The following is an 18,051-nucleotide window of genomic DNA, read 5'->3' as shown; positions in this document are numbered from 1 at the left end:
TTCCAAATTATAAAGGCCAAGTCTCTCTTTATAGATTTCAAAGTGAACCTGGAGATTTGTTTTTCGCCACCTACGTTCAGCTTTTCGACACTCTCTTTTTTCTGTTCTCACGGTCATGGCCTTTCTCCATGGAGATATTTTCTTGCTAATCACTTCCTTTACCTTAGTTGGAGCAATGGTATCTATAACATTTTTAATTTTTGAATTAAAATGATCTACTAGCTCATTTACTGAGATGTTAGCAGGGGCAAGTGTGGATGAGAAATTATGAGTAAACATTTCCCTAGTATTTTCAGTTAAATATCGCTTTGTGGTTACCTCTTTCTGAACATTTTTGTGAACAGAAATAGAGCTCTCAAAGAAAACACAGGAATGATCAGAGAGTGCAACATCAGTCACCACAACCTTTGAGATATTCAGACCCTTTGAGATAATTAAGTCCAGAGTGTGCCCCTTATTGTGCGTGGGCTCCGCCACATGCTGAGTCAGTCCATAGTTATCAAGAACACAAAACAGTTCTTTAGCCCCTCTGTCCTGGGGGTTGTCAACATGGATGTTAAAATCACCAACAATGACTAAACGGTCAAAGTCAATACACACTATAGACAGCAGTTCAGTAAAATCATCAAAAAAGCTTAAAATCATAATGTGTTTTGTTTATAATAACATGTTGTTAGGCTAAGGCAATTAGCTACAAGTGCTTTGTTGAGATGATGAGTCTATGAGGGAGTAACACACACTAAAACAGACCTCAGCTATATGAGTGACATACTCCAACATTAAAAGTAAGTGGTATTCCCCTTTAATGGCCATTGTTAACATTATTATCCAAGACTTGACTGCCGTAGCAGGTCAGCTAATTCTATTGGAGACAGCTTCCGCCTTTCTCTCCTCAACCAGAGTCCAATACAATCGGGTCTTATCTCCTCTAATATGCTCTGCTGTTAATGAACAATCAGTCCCGTTAATGTCCTGCTAATTAATGGCCCATCACCCTCTTCAGAGTGGTAATTAAGTGCCAGTTGAGGCGTCTAATTGGCATGGTTTCTGATTGGATGAAGTCACGCTTGACCCTGTGGGACACAGGAAGTGAATTACAGTGTTGTCATCATTGTGGAGAGGACTTTTACAAAGACTGCTGACTTGCTTTAAGAAAAATAACCATCTTGTTAACCTGAGCAGAAGTTCACTTGAGTGACAGTCAGAGGACAAACTGTTAAATCTGTTAAAGAACGATCAATGATAGAAATCTGTTGTCTTCTACACCTCCTAAATAACTGGTGGAGAGTGGTCACAATGGTGTTTGGAGGTATATAAAAGACCACTAGCTTAGTATGTGAATAGTAACAAAGTTTCGAACCTACTGGTGTAGCAGGTCCATTCTAACCAATATCCAGATGCTGTTGAGTAAAGGATCATTTGCAGCGGGGCGGTCACTAATAAAAATAAAAACAGACAGGGTTTTCTTATTGCTTCAGCTAAAGAAAAACTCTGTTCCATGTCGTACCAACTGCTGAAACTGTGGCTAAAATGTGTCTTAAAATGACGACAGCACTAGAAAATGCAACAAAAAGCTGAGGGGAGTCTCTTTACAAAACATGTAATCATTTAATCTTATTTGATAAATAAGATGATTATAGCTCCAAAAGGAGTAAAAAGTAAAAAAAGTAAATGTTAATGTTTTTAAAAAATGTTTTAAAAAGAATGTATGATGCACAACTTAGAATGGTATCCCTTAATGTGGAACAGGTCAGAGATAGCTTGTGGCCAACACAGTTTCAGTACAAACAAGGCTAGCAAACAAGCTTCACACATGGCTGATGGTGAGCTCCTTCACTAATTAGTTGTACTAAGGGAAAAAAAGACACAATAGAAAAGATTTCAAGGCAAACGCTAGAATTACCTAGATAGATTCACATATGGTTGAACGCTGGCTGCGAGTGCCTCGGTTAATTAGTTTTACTGTGTAAAAGAACAGAAATAGCCAAAGGTTTAGGGCAAGGAGCAGACTCGATATAATACAAGCTAACAGTGTGAGGTGGCAGTTTTCACTCACATATGGCTGACTGGTTGCTTCAAGCTGTTGGATAATGACTAAGGCGCCGTTTACACGAGGAGAAAACTGCTTGTATCTGCATAGTTTCGCGTGCGTATAGCCCTATTATTTACACGAGGCCGATAGAAACTGACCCCACAAACAATAACGGGTCCCAAGGTGGATAGATTTGCAAACGAAACGCTCTGGGGGGTCAACCGAGTCCGTGTAATCACCTCTATACGAATATTTCCTGAAAAAATTGCGATAGCCCCACCTCTCTGCTGTAGCAACTATCAAAAATAGCTGTGTTAATTAAACGCACAAGGGGTTCTTGAATGAAATAATATTATAAAAGGCAAACCAGAATTGTTAACGCCCAATATACTCCTTAAACAAAATAAACAGAGTCAGATTTCATGCATTGATCCATTATATTGACAAAGGTGCGATCTCACCCGGTGTTTGTAGAGAATATCTCTCTTTCTGAGCGCGTCCTCTCCACAGAGACGTGCTTCTGGTCGATGCAATATCCACAGATTCGGTTTCTTTCAGTTTCAGTTTCGGGGCTTAAACAGAAGGGTAGCCATGGCAACATTGCAGGGGGCTGCTCGGGTTGCTCTTCTTCGCGGCTTTTGGTGTATTTTGGCGGAAGTATCAGCGCCACTTACAGTCCCAGCATATGTACTACAGCGTTTCCAGCGGCCTCGTTTGAACAGACACGTTAAATGAAACAAATGCATGTGAACGGAATACTTTTTTGAATACGCATACTGTGCATAAACGCAAACGGTCCCATGTGAGCGGGGCCATAAGCCGCGTTCACACCGGAGTACTTTCACCGTACTTTTCGCGTTTTAGTTCCGTGAGTACCCCTTATGTCGCGTTCACACCAAAAATCGTACTTAATCTCGGGTACTTTTACCCCCATTTTTAGAGCCAGCTCAGAGAGCGTACTTTTCTGTGGGTGAAAAGTGCTCCAAAAGTTCCCCAGTGCTGATTGGCTGGGCGAATTGCAAACCACGCCCGTACAACTCTGAAAATGTTGTGTGGAGACGCCATTGTTTTTCCTCGCTACAAAAACACAACGCTCCGTGCGTTGTGTTTGTTTTTGAAAGCAGTTATGGCAAGCATCAAGAAATGATGAGGAGGTGTTGGCGCTTCAGTGCTACTGAAGCCAGTTCGGTAGCTTTCACTCGACCTGGGAATTGTGCACAGCCGGCTAAATATAAAGAAACTCAGGACTACAAACGGCAGATTCAGTGGCCAACGATGACTACCACGATGAAGGTAAAATCAACTACATGCACTGGGGTTTTAATCTGCACAATAATGGTCTCAGATGTACTTGTATTTGCTCAGTAGATCAAGCTAGCCATGCTAGCCATAATAGGCTAACACCGGCCCCGGCTAGCTACATCTAGCTAGCTAGATATTCTCCGCTGTATGAAAACGTTTTGACTTGTGAATAACTGTGCAGTGTTTCTGTAATTTGCTTCACTAACTCATGGCACTAATCGTCTGTTTCAGGCGAGGATGGACAACTCTCGGGATTGGAAACAAGTGAGCTTTGCATTCTAGATCACAGCGCTTTGTCGTCCTCCTTACCAGCAACCAAACGCAAAGGTACACACACTGTAACTTTGTCTTGAAAGAACGTTACGCATCGAACTGATGTTCACAATCATGTTTATTTCATAATATTCATCATATTTTATGTTTAACTTGCCTCAACAACATTAAACAAAGTTCAAGCATACATGAAGCACTCTTCAAAAAGGAACAATCCTCCGTGTTTGAACCTCTTGAATCGCTGCATAGCCGATTTATTTGGACTGGATTATCCCAGAGAGGCCAAACATTCTTTATAACACAGTTTCAGATTTGTGAAACCTTAATTCTATTTGTGAAAATACAAAAAAGGGAGATTTCAGTGCTTTTTTTACATGTAGACCACATTAGACCAGGTCCTGATCTAAAACCACTATACCTACACTCATCAAATCTGGACTGGATTATCCCAGAGAGTCAAAAGATTCTTTATAACACAGTTTCAGATTTGTGAAACCTTAATTCTATTTGTGAAAATACAAAAAACACATTCCTAGTATGTTGTAAAACTACATGGCGACTAAGATCTTGTATATTGCTTATTTTCCCCTCTTAGGAAAGCGGACACGGGATGCGAATTTCTTTGACACCGCCCAGGCGTTGGAGGACCGGCGTGCCGTGGTGAATGAGTCGCTGCGTGGAGATCAGATGGTGCTGTTCACCAAGGCCCAGGAAACGGAGGACAAGATGCTCACCTCGATGGAGCGCCAGGCAGAAGTGTTCAAGCAGCAGATGGAGCGCCAGCAGCACCAGGATGAAGTGTGGGCGCTGCGCCATGAGGAAGCGTCGGCGCAGCGGCAGGATGAGCGACAAACTGCATTTAATAACAGTTTATTTGGTATAGTTTTTGTAAATACTGACACACGACACACAACGTTGCACTAAGGTGTGTATGCTGCTGAGAATATCCCTACACCTGGGACAGTTTATTTTATATTGTTATTACTGTTATGACTATTTTATATATAATGTTTACTGACATGTACAACTGACACTTTATTTACATTTAAAATTGTTCTATTTAATGTTATGTCTTGAGAGTGCAATAAAGAAAACCGACATGGCGATTAAGCTTATTTCTCCTGACACTTTATCTTTTGTGACCTGTGTAGCATCCTATACATCACATGTAAGTGATTATTCTGATACCATCATGTTTCATCGGTTATAAACTGGCAAAGCTTTATTTGTCATTTATTTATCATCAATGTTGCAACCTTGTGGGGGAATGGCAGGGGCACATACACAAATATGACAATTTATATAATTTTAAATATTATTTGACCTAAACTTTTAATTCCCCCCCATTTCACACAACACAACATGGAGTCCACTATGGGCCAAAACTAACATGTATGTTTGCATAGTGTTTATGGCAGACGGATGCAGTGGGTCTCAGGAAGATATATAATAAAGGTGGGTTTGCTGCTGAGACTCCCTACACCTGGGAGTTTATATTATATTGTTATTACTGTTATTATATAGTACAACTGACACTTTATTTTATATTGACAATGTTTACTGACATGTACAACTGACACTTTAGTTACATTTAAAATATTTCTATTTAATGTTATGTCTTGAGAGTGCAATAAAGAAAACCGACATGGCGATTAAACAGATCCTGTATCAGTTTTTCTTCTTCTTTTGTTTTGTAGCGGGTTGCAAACAACTTTAAGGTGCTTACCGCCACCTACTGTACTTGTAATCTTCCCTCAGGGAAAAGTACTCCGGTGTGAACGCGATCTGTACTAAGTACCCTGGGGTTAAAAGCGCCAGGGCTCTTAGTGCCGGAACTAAGTACAGGAAAGTACTTGGTGTGAACGCGGCTAAAGACTCCATTTGGCAGCTACAGTACTGTACGTACACACACACACACACACACACACACACACACACACACACACACACACACACACACACACACACACACACACACACATATACATATATATATATATTTATATATATATTTATATATATATTTATATAAATGTATACAATTTCAGAATCAAACAGAGCACTCTCATAATAACGTAACACTATCAGAGACTGGATATATCCCCCCCCCTCTCCCCTCTCTGGTCGCTACAATGAGGAAAATAAATTACGGGCCAAAAGTTTTATTTACAAGTATTAAAAGTAAGCAGAGGACACCAAACCAACTGAGACCTGTCTGTCCGCTGCATCTACGCACACACTGTACCACACACACCTACACCACACACACGCACCTACAGCTCCTAAAGCATAATAATCAGGCTACAGCCGTTGTGTATTTTATTATGTGAAGCACTAAATGGTTTTAGAAAAATATCGACTCTTTGTTTGTAGATATCTACTAAACTAAAGCAAATAAAGAGAGTAGGCCTGTTATACTGAGTGATATATATTATACATGTACACACTGCTCTGCTTTCTGCACGGACCTCACAGCTGTTCTCTCTGTAAACATCGCGTCGCGATGAAAGCAGTTAATAAAATAATATCCAGGGGATGCATGCAGAGCTGTCATTGGCTGAGATAAGTCCGGCCGTGCGTCACGACTCTTTGAAACATCTTTGTTCCGTGGAGGGCCGTGGAGGACCATAGACTGTATATATAAATGGACGTAGGGTCCGTGACGTCACCCATAGGATTCTGCAGAGTTGCCGAGAAGCCCTTAGTAGGCGGAGTCGGCCACTAACGGCTCGACAGTGACGTCTGAGTCTAACTCCCGCCTGCTCCAGCCTGCTCCAAATAAGGGCAAAGAGGCGGAGCCGAGGCGGGACCTTCTGCCTCCAGCTGGGAAGTAACAGAGCTAGCTCAAGCTAAGAAGCTAAGCTAACATGCTTCCCCATCAGCACACTGCCGTCACATTTTACGTTTCTAAGGTAAGCGGACATGAAACTATTCAGCAAAACTATAAATAATAATCTAAGTTATTGAGTTTTTAGCATAATACTTCAGAATCTTAAAATCCCTTAACGTTTGTATGCAATGTGCTAAATGCAACACTGGAATCAAGCAAATATTAATATGTTTGTATGACATTAGTTATTTATATTTTGCTATCACTTAATTATACGTTTAATACATTTAAGTTAAGCTAAGGTGCATGTGATGGTAGCTAGTTAGTGCTCTTACCTGTGAGGCCTCTTCCAAACCGCATTATAACCAGACTGTATCATTAAAACTATAAGTACCAGTTCTAGATCCTTGACTTTAGACAAACAATACAAAAGACAAAATGTATTTAAAGACCAATCTTTATTTGAAGGTGCCTCTTAACCTGGGATATTAGTTATACAGTAATAGTATTGACAATCTAAAAAAACTGAGCAACTCAACAGTCAACTTTATATTTCTTATTGTCTAAAGCATTTATTATTTTCATTTTCCCCTCTCATATTCAGTGTGGACGGATTGAGACAGCGTGGTGTCCAGAGAGCTGCAGAGACTTCAGGGAGAAACCTCCGTGTGATGGACGTCCAGTCTGTTGGTTTGGAGAGGACTGAGGGGCTTTCCTCTGTGAGGAGGATCAGACCTGATGGAGGAGCCCATGCATAGCTGATACCACCTGATCAGGCCTTGTCTGTCACTTTATTTGACTAAATGTGTTTACTTATACATTTAATAGGTTTACACCTTCTGTCCATATGTGCTTTTTTATTTAAAACATGTTTGATTAACTTTTGGTTCAGATTTCAATAAATTGAATTTGTATTTGCACTCCTTTTGTCCATTATTCTTACTGAAAATGTTAGATTACACATTCACATCCGACTGAAGATTGGCCCCATTTATTTGCGTTGCAAACTCTGCGGTACAAGGTACATGTTGTGAAGCTCATAAAGTGAGGCAAATAGAATTAATCAGCTGATGGAGTGTAGATGTGGAAATAGGTGCATTCGATCAGCTGACTTCACAATAAAAGTAGTTTCTTAGTGAATGTCCTGTACTGGTCTTAAAATCTCATAACATCAGCTTTTAATTTTCCTCTTGGATGTTCTTCTTGACCCTCAGAGAAGGAGAAAATGTTGAGTCGTGTCTTTCAGGCATGTCCTTTCCTAACAAAAATTACAGGAAACATAAAACATATTATTGCAGAACAAGTGTGTTATTATGAAAGAGGTGTGCTTGTGTTTAGGGGCTGTAGATATAATTATTTTGTAATTGTAATGTTTTATTTTATTTCAACAGTGAGCTACAAAGACAATCAGATTATGAATGAACAGTATGAAATTCATCAACATTGAAATATATTTTATTATCAAAATAATATTGAACTGTTATCAAAACTTAGTGCAACTGTAGAAGCTTGCTCTGTTCTCTCACTGAAATCATAACTTTTACCACGTTTTTTACAGACAATATTGAGAGATAAATAGCAGTTGTCACTATGCGTTAAATAGCTTTGCCTTCAATACCTTAAATTAGAAAGCTGACAGTCATATTGCTTGTTAACATCTAAATGTAACCCTTTGCATGGAAAAAACCCTCAACTTCACTGATGTGTAGGTGATCTAGTATTTAGTATTGTTTAATGGAATGTATATCAGTGTATTAAAGTCAATACTTCATTTATTTAAACCAATATCTTTCTTGATTCTTTGTACAGTATGAAAAAAGAGTATTTGTACCTGTGCTGAAGTTCACTGCTGTCAGGAGTCCAGTTCTGTCTCTCACTCTCTGGTCCATCCTGTCTGCATCACCTGGAAACTTTAAACAAACAGATATATATGTAAAGAACCATGTGTACAAACAATATAACTTATTCTCTTCTGTTGAACATGTTGGATTGTGTATTGTCCGAGTCAGGGTTCTTTTTATTTTACTGTAACTTTGGAAGTTGTGTTACCAATGCTGTTGTGTTACTGTTTATTTGATACCAATTTGGTAATGCAATTAATAAAAACAACAACGTTTGGGTTCGTTCTTCAGATGACTGTGACGTTAACGTGTAAACTCAATAATGAACTCCAGCTCAACCAACCATATTGTAATATCTAAGTAATCATCTTGAAAATATGACATTAATAATTGTAATATGCACACATCTTATTGTGAGGTTGATTTCACATACACTACTTCGACGTTAGCTTGTCTACATACTTGAGCATAGCTACCACTCGCTTACACGCAAACCCAAGCCTTAACATTCATTACGTATCATAAACACATAAATAAAGTACTCGAATTTCACTTACCGCAAAACGGCATTCATGCACCGTCTGTTTTAACCGCAGAGCGAGTCACAATAGTCCGATATATAAGCATGAAGAACAAACAAACACGGCCGGGATCAAGTTGTGTTCCCTGGATGAACTGGGCAGGCAGAGTCCCTGTAGCTTCACGGACGGAGCAGCTAGCAGAGAGACAAAAAGCTAACAGCAGCAGTCACCTGACAGAGCTGTCACTCAATGTGACCACGCCCTAATTTATGCAAAAACTTTAAGACCTAATATAAATAAAAGGGTCGCGTTAGAAAACAATTCACTCACAGATTCATAATCACGAAGGTGGAATCTAACTATATACATAATAAAATGTATTGGAGCCAGGGCTAGAAACGTTTTTTTTCTGCTGTGAAAATGGGCATTTTAACATTGGGGTCTATGGAAATTGCTCCTTTCTGCAGTCATCGCCTATCGGCCAATATATGAACTGCAGTTTGTGGCACTTCCGTATTGGCGTCCCGGCTCTTCCCCTGAGTTTGCCGCTTGTGGAGGACCCATCAGTGTATCCTCGGTTATAGCTCCTCCAGAGAGCCTCCTCGACGCTCGATGCTCGGTCCTCATCTCACTCTTTATGTTATTTCTGATGTGTAAAATAATAAGTAGAAATGCTAAGTATTTTACACAAAACAAGTTCAGTCCATCAAGCATAAAGGTCAGTAACTGTAGTTATATAGGCAATAAGACACATATAATTATTATAATAAGTTTGCAAAAAGCAAGTTTTTTTTTACTAGACTATCGATAAACCCTATTTAGTTTATAAGGATCCATTCCCTTAAGTTAGTTGCATAATGTTTTGGGTTTTGCATGACAATTACCTATTTTTATTTATAATTTTTTACATGTATTTTCTTTGGGATGTTGATGCATTAAAAAACGTATTTACAAGTATAGTTCACCCAGTTTTACATAGTTAGTAACATTTAGCAATAACAAACAGAACCCAATCCTCCAAATAATCCAACCTGAGGGCTGAGTTTAAATAAATGAAAAACAACAGCCAAGAAGTTACAGTTTTTTTCGATTGCTAACACACATTTATTTTTTAATTGCTCAGTTTCTCAGAACGCTAAACACAATTCACAAAACCACACACCCAAAGTGCAAAACACCTAATTTCTCCTGCTAAATGAAGAACTGCACTCAAAACTACATAAACACTTACCAAATGCAAACTTTTGCACCAAATATAACACACTTCATTCATAATACTAGATTGTTTGACCACCCAACTATACACACTGCTGAGCATAATCTAAAGCACGTTCATCTTTTATGGGCTATGCTCTGTACATAGAGGTTTCTGCAGAGAAAGATTGCTTGAGTTTACAGAAATACAGTAAATGAAGAAATACAAATGAGTTGTTGAAAAAAATCATATTTTATTCAAAAATAACATTGTGCAACATGCATCTCAGCACATAGTTACTATGCTTCGGATCTCTCTAAGTGTGATGGCATTGTTTGCCAAAACCAAGTTTGTAACTGCTGCTTCCTGTGCCTCATTGAAAATCCTTAGCTTTCCACCTGCACCTCTTTTTTTCTCAGTCCTTCAGATAAACAACAAAGATATAGTGGTTGGTCAGTGTCTGTGTTGCATAAAAGTAAGTTTACCACAGTAAATTGTGCAGGATTTGTGTACAGTTATAGTATGCAACATGCCAACAATTCAATTACAGTAATGAAGTAAATACGTTTCACACAACAGATATAAGCACTGATAGGCTAAATCATGAATTATGCAGAGCTAAAAACGGGTAACTAACCTGTTTTCAAGTTGAAAACGCATACTGTGCATAAACGCAAACGTTCCCGTGTGCACAACGCCTAAGTGTCCGGATTACAGAGGCAACAGTACATCGGCTTAGATTAGGCTGAACCCTCTGTCCAGCCTCTCTCATCGTCAAACCATGGTTGATAACATTTAATTTCATTAGAGAGTATTCTTCTTTATCAACGTCCTATCCCTCTAGCTCTACCTCTACCTCTCATTCTTCCTCCTCTCACTCTCGCCCACCTCTTCCTCCTCCTCTCACTCTCACCTACCTCTTCCTCCTCCTCTCACTCTCAGCCCAGCTCTTCCTCTTCCTCTTGCTTCCATGTTGGCTTCCATTGTTGCTGTAAGAAAGTACTCACCTGTGGTCTTTTTATAGTGCTAACATCTTGATTGATGAGCCAACAATTATGCTATCAGGTGTTTGGTCAGGTGGAACGTGTTTCTTGATCACTGGTCCATGTGTGAGGCATTTTGAATATCAGTGTTTTAAACCAGCTAACACGTGACTTTATGTCAGATTCCTGTGTCTTACGTGGAGAAACGTGTGCAGTGGTTTGCAAAAAGTGCCATGTTGATCTGCAAATTGTGTGAAAAGCTGAAAACGTGTTTAGATTTTTGGAGATTTGAGCCGATGTTTTGCTCTTTGAGTGTCAGTTAAAATAATTGTGCTTCATGTATAATTTTAGTGTGTTAGCAATCGAGAAAAACTGTAAAATAAAAAATAAAATAGTACAATAATAATAATAAAGAATAAACAAATGCCATCATAATAGCAGTGTATTAGTAGCAGTGCTAACAATGATGAGAGTATCACAGCTATTACTTCATTATAGGCAAAAAACTAAAAGAGTGTAAGTTAAGGAAACAGTGTGTGTGTGTGTGTGTGTGTGTGTGTGTGTGTGTGTGTGTGTGTGTGTGTGTGTGTGTGTGTGTGTGTGTGTGTGTGTGTGTGTGTGTGTGTGTGTGTGTGTGTGTGTGTGTGTGTGTGTGTGTGTGTGTGTGTGTGTGTGTGTGTGTGTGTGTGTGAGTTACAGATGGAGCTATATGGCTGGTGCACCTCTAAGCGTATCAAAATTGTTTTATTGTTCCCTTTTTTTATTTATTAATATTAACATTACATATATGATTTACCATGTAGAAAAGGTGTTGATCTACATAGGTTTACACTGTTACAGTATATGCCCTCACTATTTCCCCCATTTGATTATGAATTCTCAAATGAATGGAATATTTCACAGCAAATCAAATGTTCACACAACAAAATGCATTAAAAATAAATATCTGAAAAATACAAAATGTATATTAATTATTTTGAAGTTATTCATGTATGTTTATGATCCAATGAACCAATAAGTTATTTGAGCTGTTATCTGGTTTAAAGTAATGTGTTGTAGGTCCACAAGAAGACAAATAAAGGAAGAACAAACAAAATAATCAGCTTTATTATAACCAAAATAATTTTGCAAAGTGACTTACAAAGAAGAGAACAATAGCAAATAAAAGATTACAAAACCAGACGTTTTAAAATATCATATCAACTCGTCGAAACACAACAACTACAAAACGTAGAAATCAAAGGAAATGTTGAAGTTTAAAACACCACTACTTTTATTTAAAAAAATAAACAGGTGCATGGACACAAACTAAATAAAGGTGATCTATATCAAAGAAGTTGCTCATTCACATGCTATCTGCGGTTTGAGCAATTTCCCATTGTACAGTATGACACTGAAGAGGCTTTTATATATTTTTTGATACAATACGGAATATATAAGTACCATGTTATCAGGCGGTTGGTTGTTGGCTTTTGATGATTTTAATCTCCTTGTTTTAGCAGTATGGTGGGCTGTGGAAAAAGAGAATCACCATTTTTAGTAACATTTAATCTTGTTAATCTGACAGTATGCGGTTTGCAGTGTTTGAAAAATGACATACCAGCGTGTTGAAATGTTGTCTGCATACAGCATGACTCAACCAGTAGATCAAGAAGAGGGATGTTAACATTTCAACGCCCAGCAGAGTCAAAATCAGTCCCTTGATGCCTTGATAGAGCTGTATAAAGAAAGTTGATTCAGAGATGGAAGTTAGTACACATCTGCCTTGTATTTCAGAGAGGTTACTTACAAAATATGAATGTTGTTTCCCTTACATTTTCATTCCCATTCTCATCGTGTGTGCCAGACCAAAAATGAAAAGTAACACTGCAGAGAACAACTGCCGCAATAGACCAGAAGAAGCTGACGATGTTCAGGGAGAACGACAGCTTTGTCTAGAAGACAAACAAATGCTTTAATAATGTAGGTGTTACAGAAAATAATGAGGAACAAAACATTTAATAAATAAAAAGGCCGAATCAGACCAGCTGTACATTTTTTCAAACACAGAATTACAAAACACGTTCCTAAAATCCAAATTTGTCAGTAACAATTGTTCACTTATTGTTGCAGGAAACAACAAAAAACGTTTACAAATCATATTCGTATTGAATGCCACACATAATTAAACCTTTTTTCCATTTTTCATCCACTTCTACAAAGAAAATCCTTTGGAATTCATGTTTTCAAAGGCAATCTGCAGGGCCATATTTCGTATTTAAAAGATACAAATGTGGGTTTGGATTAACAAACCTACATTTAACTGAAATAAATCCTGTTTAACTTGTTTACAAAAATAAAGCAAATAAAGCAAAAGTTTGGACAAAACACGTCAGAAACATCCTAAAGAAACATTACAAATATATATCTAGAATATTGCACCCGCTCTATTTAATTTTTAGAGGATAATTCAACGATTGGAGTGGATTTTTCACTTAATACTTATTCAAAACTTACCACTTGCATGTTTGGAAAGTGTCCAGCTGCATAGGACAGCATACCACAGACCAAAAACTAAGATATTGATGAAAAATGCAAATTATTATACACAAAATATACTATTGAATAATGTGGACAGATTACTAGAAAAAATAAGAAACGATAAGAACAATTGTTATTTTATATATATATTATTATTTAGGGGGGAAGTTAAAATGTGGTAGAAAGCAAGAGGAAGTACAAGAACATCTGCAGTTATATACTGTCCTCTTTGAACGATTGAGTAGACAGCAAAGGAAACGTTTTTATTTGTATTATTTAATTAATCTAAAGTTGTAAGGTACATATCGTAGTGAATTGGGAATAATTGTAGTTTTGCAATTGTATTTACCAGAACACTTGGTAGGGTGTAGGGCATGGTAAAGCTTTCTTGGTAAATCAACCCGAGTGCGAGAATGAACACACCAGCGATGGCCTGGGCTGCCTGACAAAAAAACAACACAATACTGCATTACAATCCTGCATGTTTTGTGTTTAGGTTGAAATGTGAATATAAAACTATGAAATCTTTTGTGATCAAGACTTCCTGTTTAAAACAATTCTACTTACCCCAAGAGGTTTAGGTTTCCCTTTCACAACAAAGACCTTGAAGTGATCTTTGTACACACAGTGAAATTTCTCCGGCATCAGTTGCCCCTCTCTGGCGTCCCTCAGACTCCCGATGGGAATGGTGATGATCATGGACTCATCGCATTGAAATGTCTTCTTCATTGTCCTGTAGACAAGATCAAAGCAACACATGTCAAAACTGTTTTTGTCACTGTGGTGACCTGCATTAGAGGTTTTCAGTAACTTACCTTTTTTTCTCCCTTCTCTTATCTTGATTCAGACCTGAATTCTCTGCTTTCTCAAATAAGTTTGACAAGGAAATGGCCTGCCACGCCGATTGTCTGTGGCTCTCACTCTGTTCTGTTTTCTCTCTTTCTCACTCACACACGCACATTCTCTCACACACACACACACACACACACACACACACACACACACACACACACACACACACACACACACACACACACACACACACACACACACACTGTTCGCGTGCATGATTTGACAAGCATTTAAAACAGTCAAAGCTGGATAATTTGACTTATGTATGTTCTTTAATGTATAGAAAAGGGAAATACTCTTCCATTAAATTACAGCTTATGGCGCTGAGGTACTAAAGGGCAGACAAATAGGAAATTGGTGAGACCTGTCTCTGTCAGAGCGAGGAAGTCAAGGCGTGAGGTGACCTCATCTTTCAAAGTATTTGCAGGGAAGTGAAAATCAAGCTTAAACAGAGAGGCACAGACAGAGAGCGTCACATAGCTACTTCTAAAGCCACACTTGGTAAGTTCTTCATTTTTAGTCTTCTTTTTAAAGGCTTTTCTATAGATCGGATGTTTTTGTGAAATTTAAACTGTTAACATTAAAAATCTGCTATTATTCTGCAAGTATTTGAGTATAGGATTTTTGGGAGCTGCAAAAGCCCTACAATAGATGCTACCTATATAGTTATAATATAAATACTACCTTTTTTATATTGTTGCTGTAATTTACTCCTTTAATTGTTTGGCTGTTGAGTTCCATGACTTATTTAAAGCTGTAATGTGTGGTGATGATTCATTGGAATATATTTTAGTGAAATATATCCCTAATATTATGACATCTAAAATCAATTTAATAAAGAAAGATATTACAATTTGAACGATCAGGTAATACAACAACAACATCATCACCTCACAGTGTCAGCAACCGTTATAAATCTCACATTTTTACAATTTATCACATGACCGTAGTATGGCCTTAATGTAAAGTTGTTACTATTCTTTTGGTCTCGTTGTGTCCTTTTTAAAGCTACTCTATTGTCGGTCGCATAAAGGAGGCTGTATTCACAGAAAATATGAATGAACACATAATGATTTTGGATTAATTATATTACTAGACACAAAAAACCTTCCTCCCTCCAGGTCAGATAGCACCATGGCCTGTGCCGATGTGGACATGGACATCGATGAGAATGAAGGGACCCCAGGCAGACACCCGAGAGAGCCGCCGATGGTGCGAAAGTACCAAGCTTTAGAGCTCCTACCGGACAACAAAGGGCCGCTGCATGACCTGCTGCAGAAAAAACCTGGCGTTTTGGGGGTAGGACTGAACAAATAAAAGATACAATGCCTATACAAATCCTTTGAGAATGCAATACTCTTTAACTGTTTTTGAGATTGTGTCAGAGAGGTGTTGACTAAACTTCTTGTGGCATTACTGGTGTTGTATACTTTGTTTTACTAACCCTTATTAATGTAGGAATTTGATGGTATTGTATCCATTGACCCCCTTTTTATTTTAACTGTATGTCTAAGACCGAAGACCCTAAACAGGATCACGTGTTTGTTTGAATGGCGCTGACAGCATGCAGCAAATGATTGGATTAAACACTTGTCCGTTTAAAAAACTGCATGTAAGCGTACATTTTGCTGGCATTCTTTTTGCAACCGTTATTTTTGTAACCTTGTATTAGAACCTGTATAGCTGCAAAAAGTGACTCATGGGCAATTTACGGAAGGTACTAAAAAAGGTCGATTTTTTGAAAAATGTTCTTGTGTCTTCACTTAGAAAGATATGAAACATGACTTGCGTCAACATGGTTTTGAGGTCTTTACAGTAAACATTGAAGTGTGTGGGAAAATGTTCTGTACAGTCATAGAAAAAAAGGAAGATGGTGTATTAATCCTTTATATGCAAAGTCCAAGCGTTAGTGATCACAATCTTTTTCTCAGTTGTCCCCGTGACTGTGTTTTCATGTTTTAAAAATGTATCAACGTTTATAAAAACAGTTCATGAAAGACATCACAAACAGATAACAGTTTCAGTTAAAGAGGATGTCCAAAATACTTTGTACCCATTGTGCAGGTTTGGCCAGCAACAACAGGAAATGCTGGGTGGAGGGTTTTGTGGTCTTCTACATCTTGAGTGTTAAAGCTCACATTATTCTACCTTTATAGTACTGTGAATATGTGTCCAATAGTTTTAACGGGCGCTGCAAATAAGATTGTTTATATGATGATTTAGATAAAATATATATCTTTTGGGAACCATTTTCTGATTACTTTCTGTGTTAACCTTTAAACATTTATTAACATTTACACGCATTGTCATGAATACATTATATGAACTGTTAATCTGTTTCTCTGTCAGTCTCTGCAGATGGTGAGCGGTCTGCTGAGTGTTGGAGTTGGAATTGTTTTTGCAGTAACCCAAGACATGCAGGAGTCTCTGATCAATCTGTTCAGACTTTCCCACCTGACTGGAGCCCTTGTAAGTGTCTTGTTCTATTTTGACACATCCTTCAACAAGAAGTAAATCAGATACAACTGTACAGTCTTGTTGAATTACTTAAAAATGTGCCTTCTTCTCCTTCAGTTCATCATTGCTGGAGTTGTCTCCAACCTGATTTTCAAATATCCAGAATTGCTACCTGTGAGTACAACTCAGTACAAGCTAAATATGCAACATTTAAAGCTAAGCAGTTACAGTCAAATAACGTATGTCTTCTGATCCAGGTGTCCCTCATGGTTAACTCGGGCTGTATTATTGTAGCCGTGGTTTCAGCTGGTCTGATAAGTGTGGACCTGGCTCTCTGGAGAACAGAACATGAGAAGCATTTGAGGGTAAGACCATGTAAAGAATATAACTAAATGAAACACTGAAATTTGCATTTATTCGCCGATATAAAACTTCATTATCTTGATGCTTCTAGATGGAGGTGCTGGAACTTTGTGTGTTGGCACTCGAGGTTTTACTCTCTACAATCCTTTGCATCTGGTTCTCTAAAGAGAAACGGGCCAAATCAACATCAAGCTGAAGAAGAAGACATTTGAGAACTTCATAATTCAAATCAACTATTTGGATAGGACAAGAAGGTTGTATATTAGTGCTGAATAAAATGTAGGCCACTGTATTAGCAGTTCTTTTTGTTGTTTTGTACATACTGTGTGGCTTTCTGTTCTGTTGCCTGTATTGGAGCAAGGGGCTGTGGTCTGCTTCTGATGTCTCACTTACACGAGGACACAAGAATTGTGGTCAATGAATGTCACCTACTCTCATGTGAAGAAAAAAACCCTCCTCATCCTCCTGCGTCTCTGTGTGTAACGGTAGTATTGGTCTATCTGCAAGGGTCTGTGTGTGTGGTTTGACGCTCGTGCTTTATTATCAGTGGAAATATCTGCAAGGTGTTTTTTTTCAGTGCGCTCACACTTCCAGCTGCTTTCACACAATCTATAGGATATGTGAGTAGGAAATATGCAATAACGTGTCAGACTTAACTGGGTTAAAACAGAAACACAACATTTTGTTTTTGAACATTTTAATCACCTGTACAAACTTTTCATAACACAGGACTGGCAACAAAATAAAAGAAACATGACAGTTAAACAGATTGATCTGCCTGCTATTTTTTTTGTAAAACACATAAAAAAACTCATCTACAATATAAACATTGATTCTTAACTAGTCTTTTTAAAACAAATGTACAGACCACAGAAGTACCAT

The 18,051-nt window shown here is 38.1% G+C and overlaps 2 protein-coding genes across 3 annotated transcripts; one reads left to right on the top strand and one right to left on the bottom strand.

Annotated features, from left to right (window-relative positions):
• Nucleotides 1-12,104: 12,104 nt before the first annotated feature.
• LOC117480490 lies at nt 12,105-14,427 on the bottom strand. The gene is made up of 7 exons (XM_034127835.1): nt 14,313-14,427; nt 14,065-14,230; nt 13,847-13,939; nt 13,474-13,530; nt 12,792-12,911; nt 12,578-12,694; nt 12,105-12,488 (listed from the first exon to the last, which is right to left on the bottom strand). Exons 2-7 carry the CDS (start codon nt 14,224-14,226, stop codon nt 12,459-12,461), a joined length of 579 nt encoding a protein of 192 aa, XP_033983726.1. The 5' UTR covers nt 14,227-14,230; nt 14,313-14,427; the 3' UTR covers nt 12,105-12,458.
• A 208-nt stretch (nt 14,428-14,635) lies between these two features.
• Nucleotides 14,636-17,934, top strand: si:ch211-269k10.4. Of its 2 annotated transcripts, none has more exons than XM_034127726.1 (6): nt 14,636-14,850; nt 15,471-15,648; nt 16,699-16,818; nt 16,924-16,980; nt 17,064-17,171; nt 17,261-17,934. In XM_034127726.1, exons 2-6 carry the CDS (start codon nt 15,484-15,486, stop codon nt 17,363-17,365), a joined length of 555 nt encoding a protein of 184 aa, XP_033983617.1. In that variant the 5' UTR covers nt 14,636-14,850; nt 15,471-15,483; the 3' UTR covers nt 17,366-17,934. The 2 variants fall into 2 exon arrangements, with proteins under 2 accessions (XP_033983617.1, XP_033983618.1); XM_034127727.1 differs by having other exon boundaries at nt 14,639-14,850; nt 15,446-15,648.
• The last annotated feature ends 117 nt before the right edge of the window (nt 17,935-18,051 follow it).

Source organism: Trematomus bernacchii, unplaced genomic scaffold (genome assembly GCF_902827165.1).
Source record: "Trematomus bernacchii unplaced genomic scaffold, fTreBer1.1, whole genome shotgun sequence".
NCBI lineage: Eukaryota > Metazoa > Chordata > Actinopteri > Perciformes > Nototheniidae > Trematomus > Trematomus bernacchii.
This window is presented reverse-complemented; position numbering and strand designations above follow the sequence as displayed.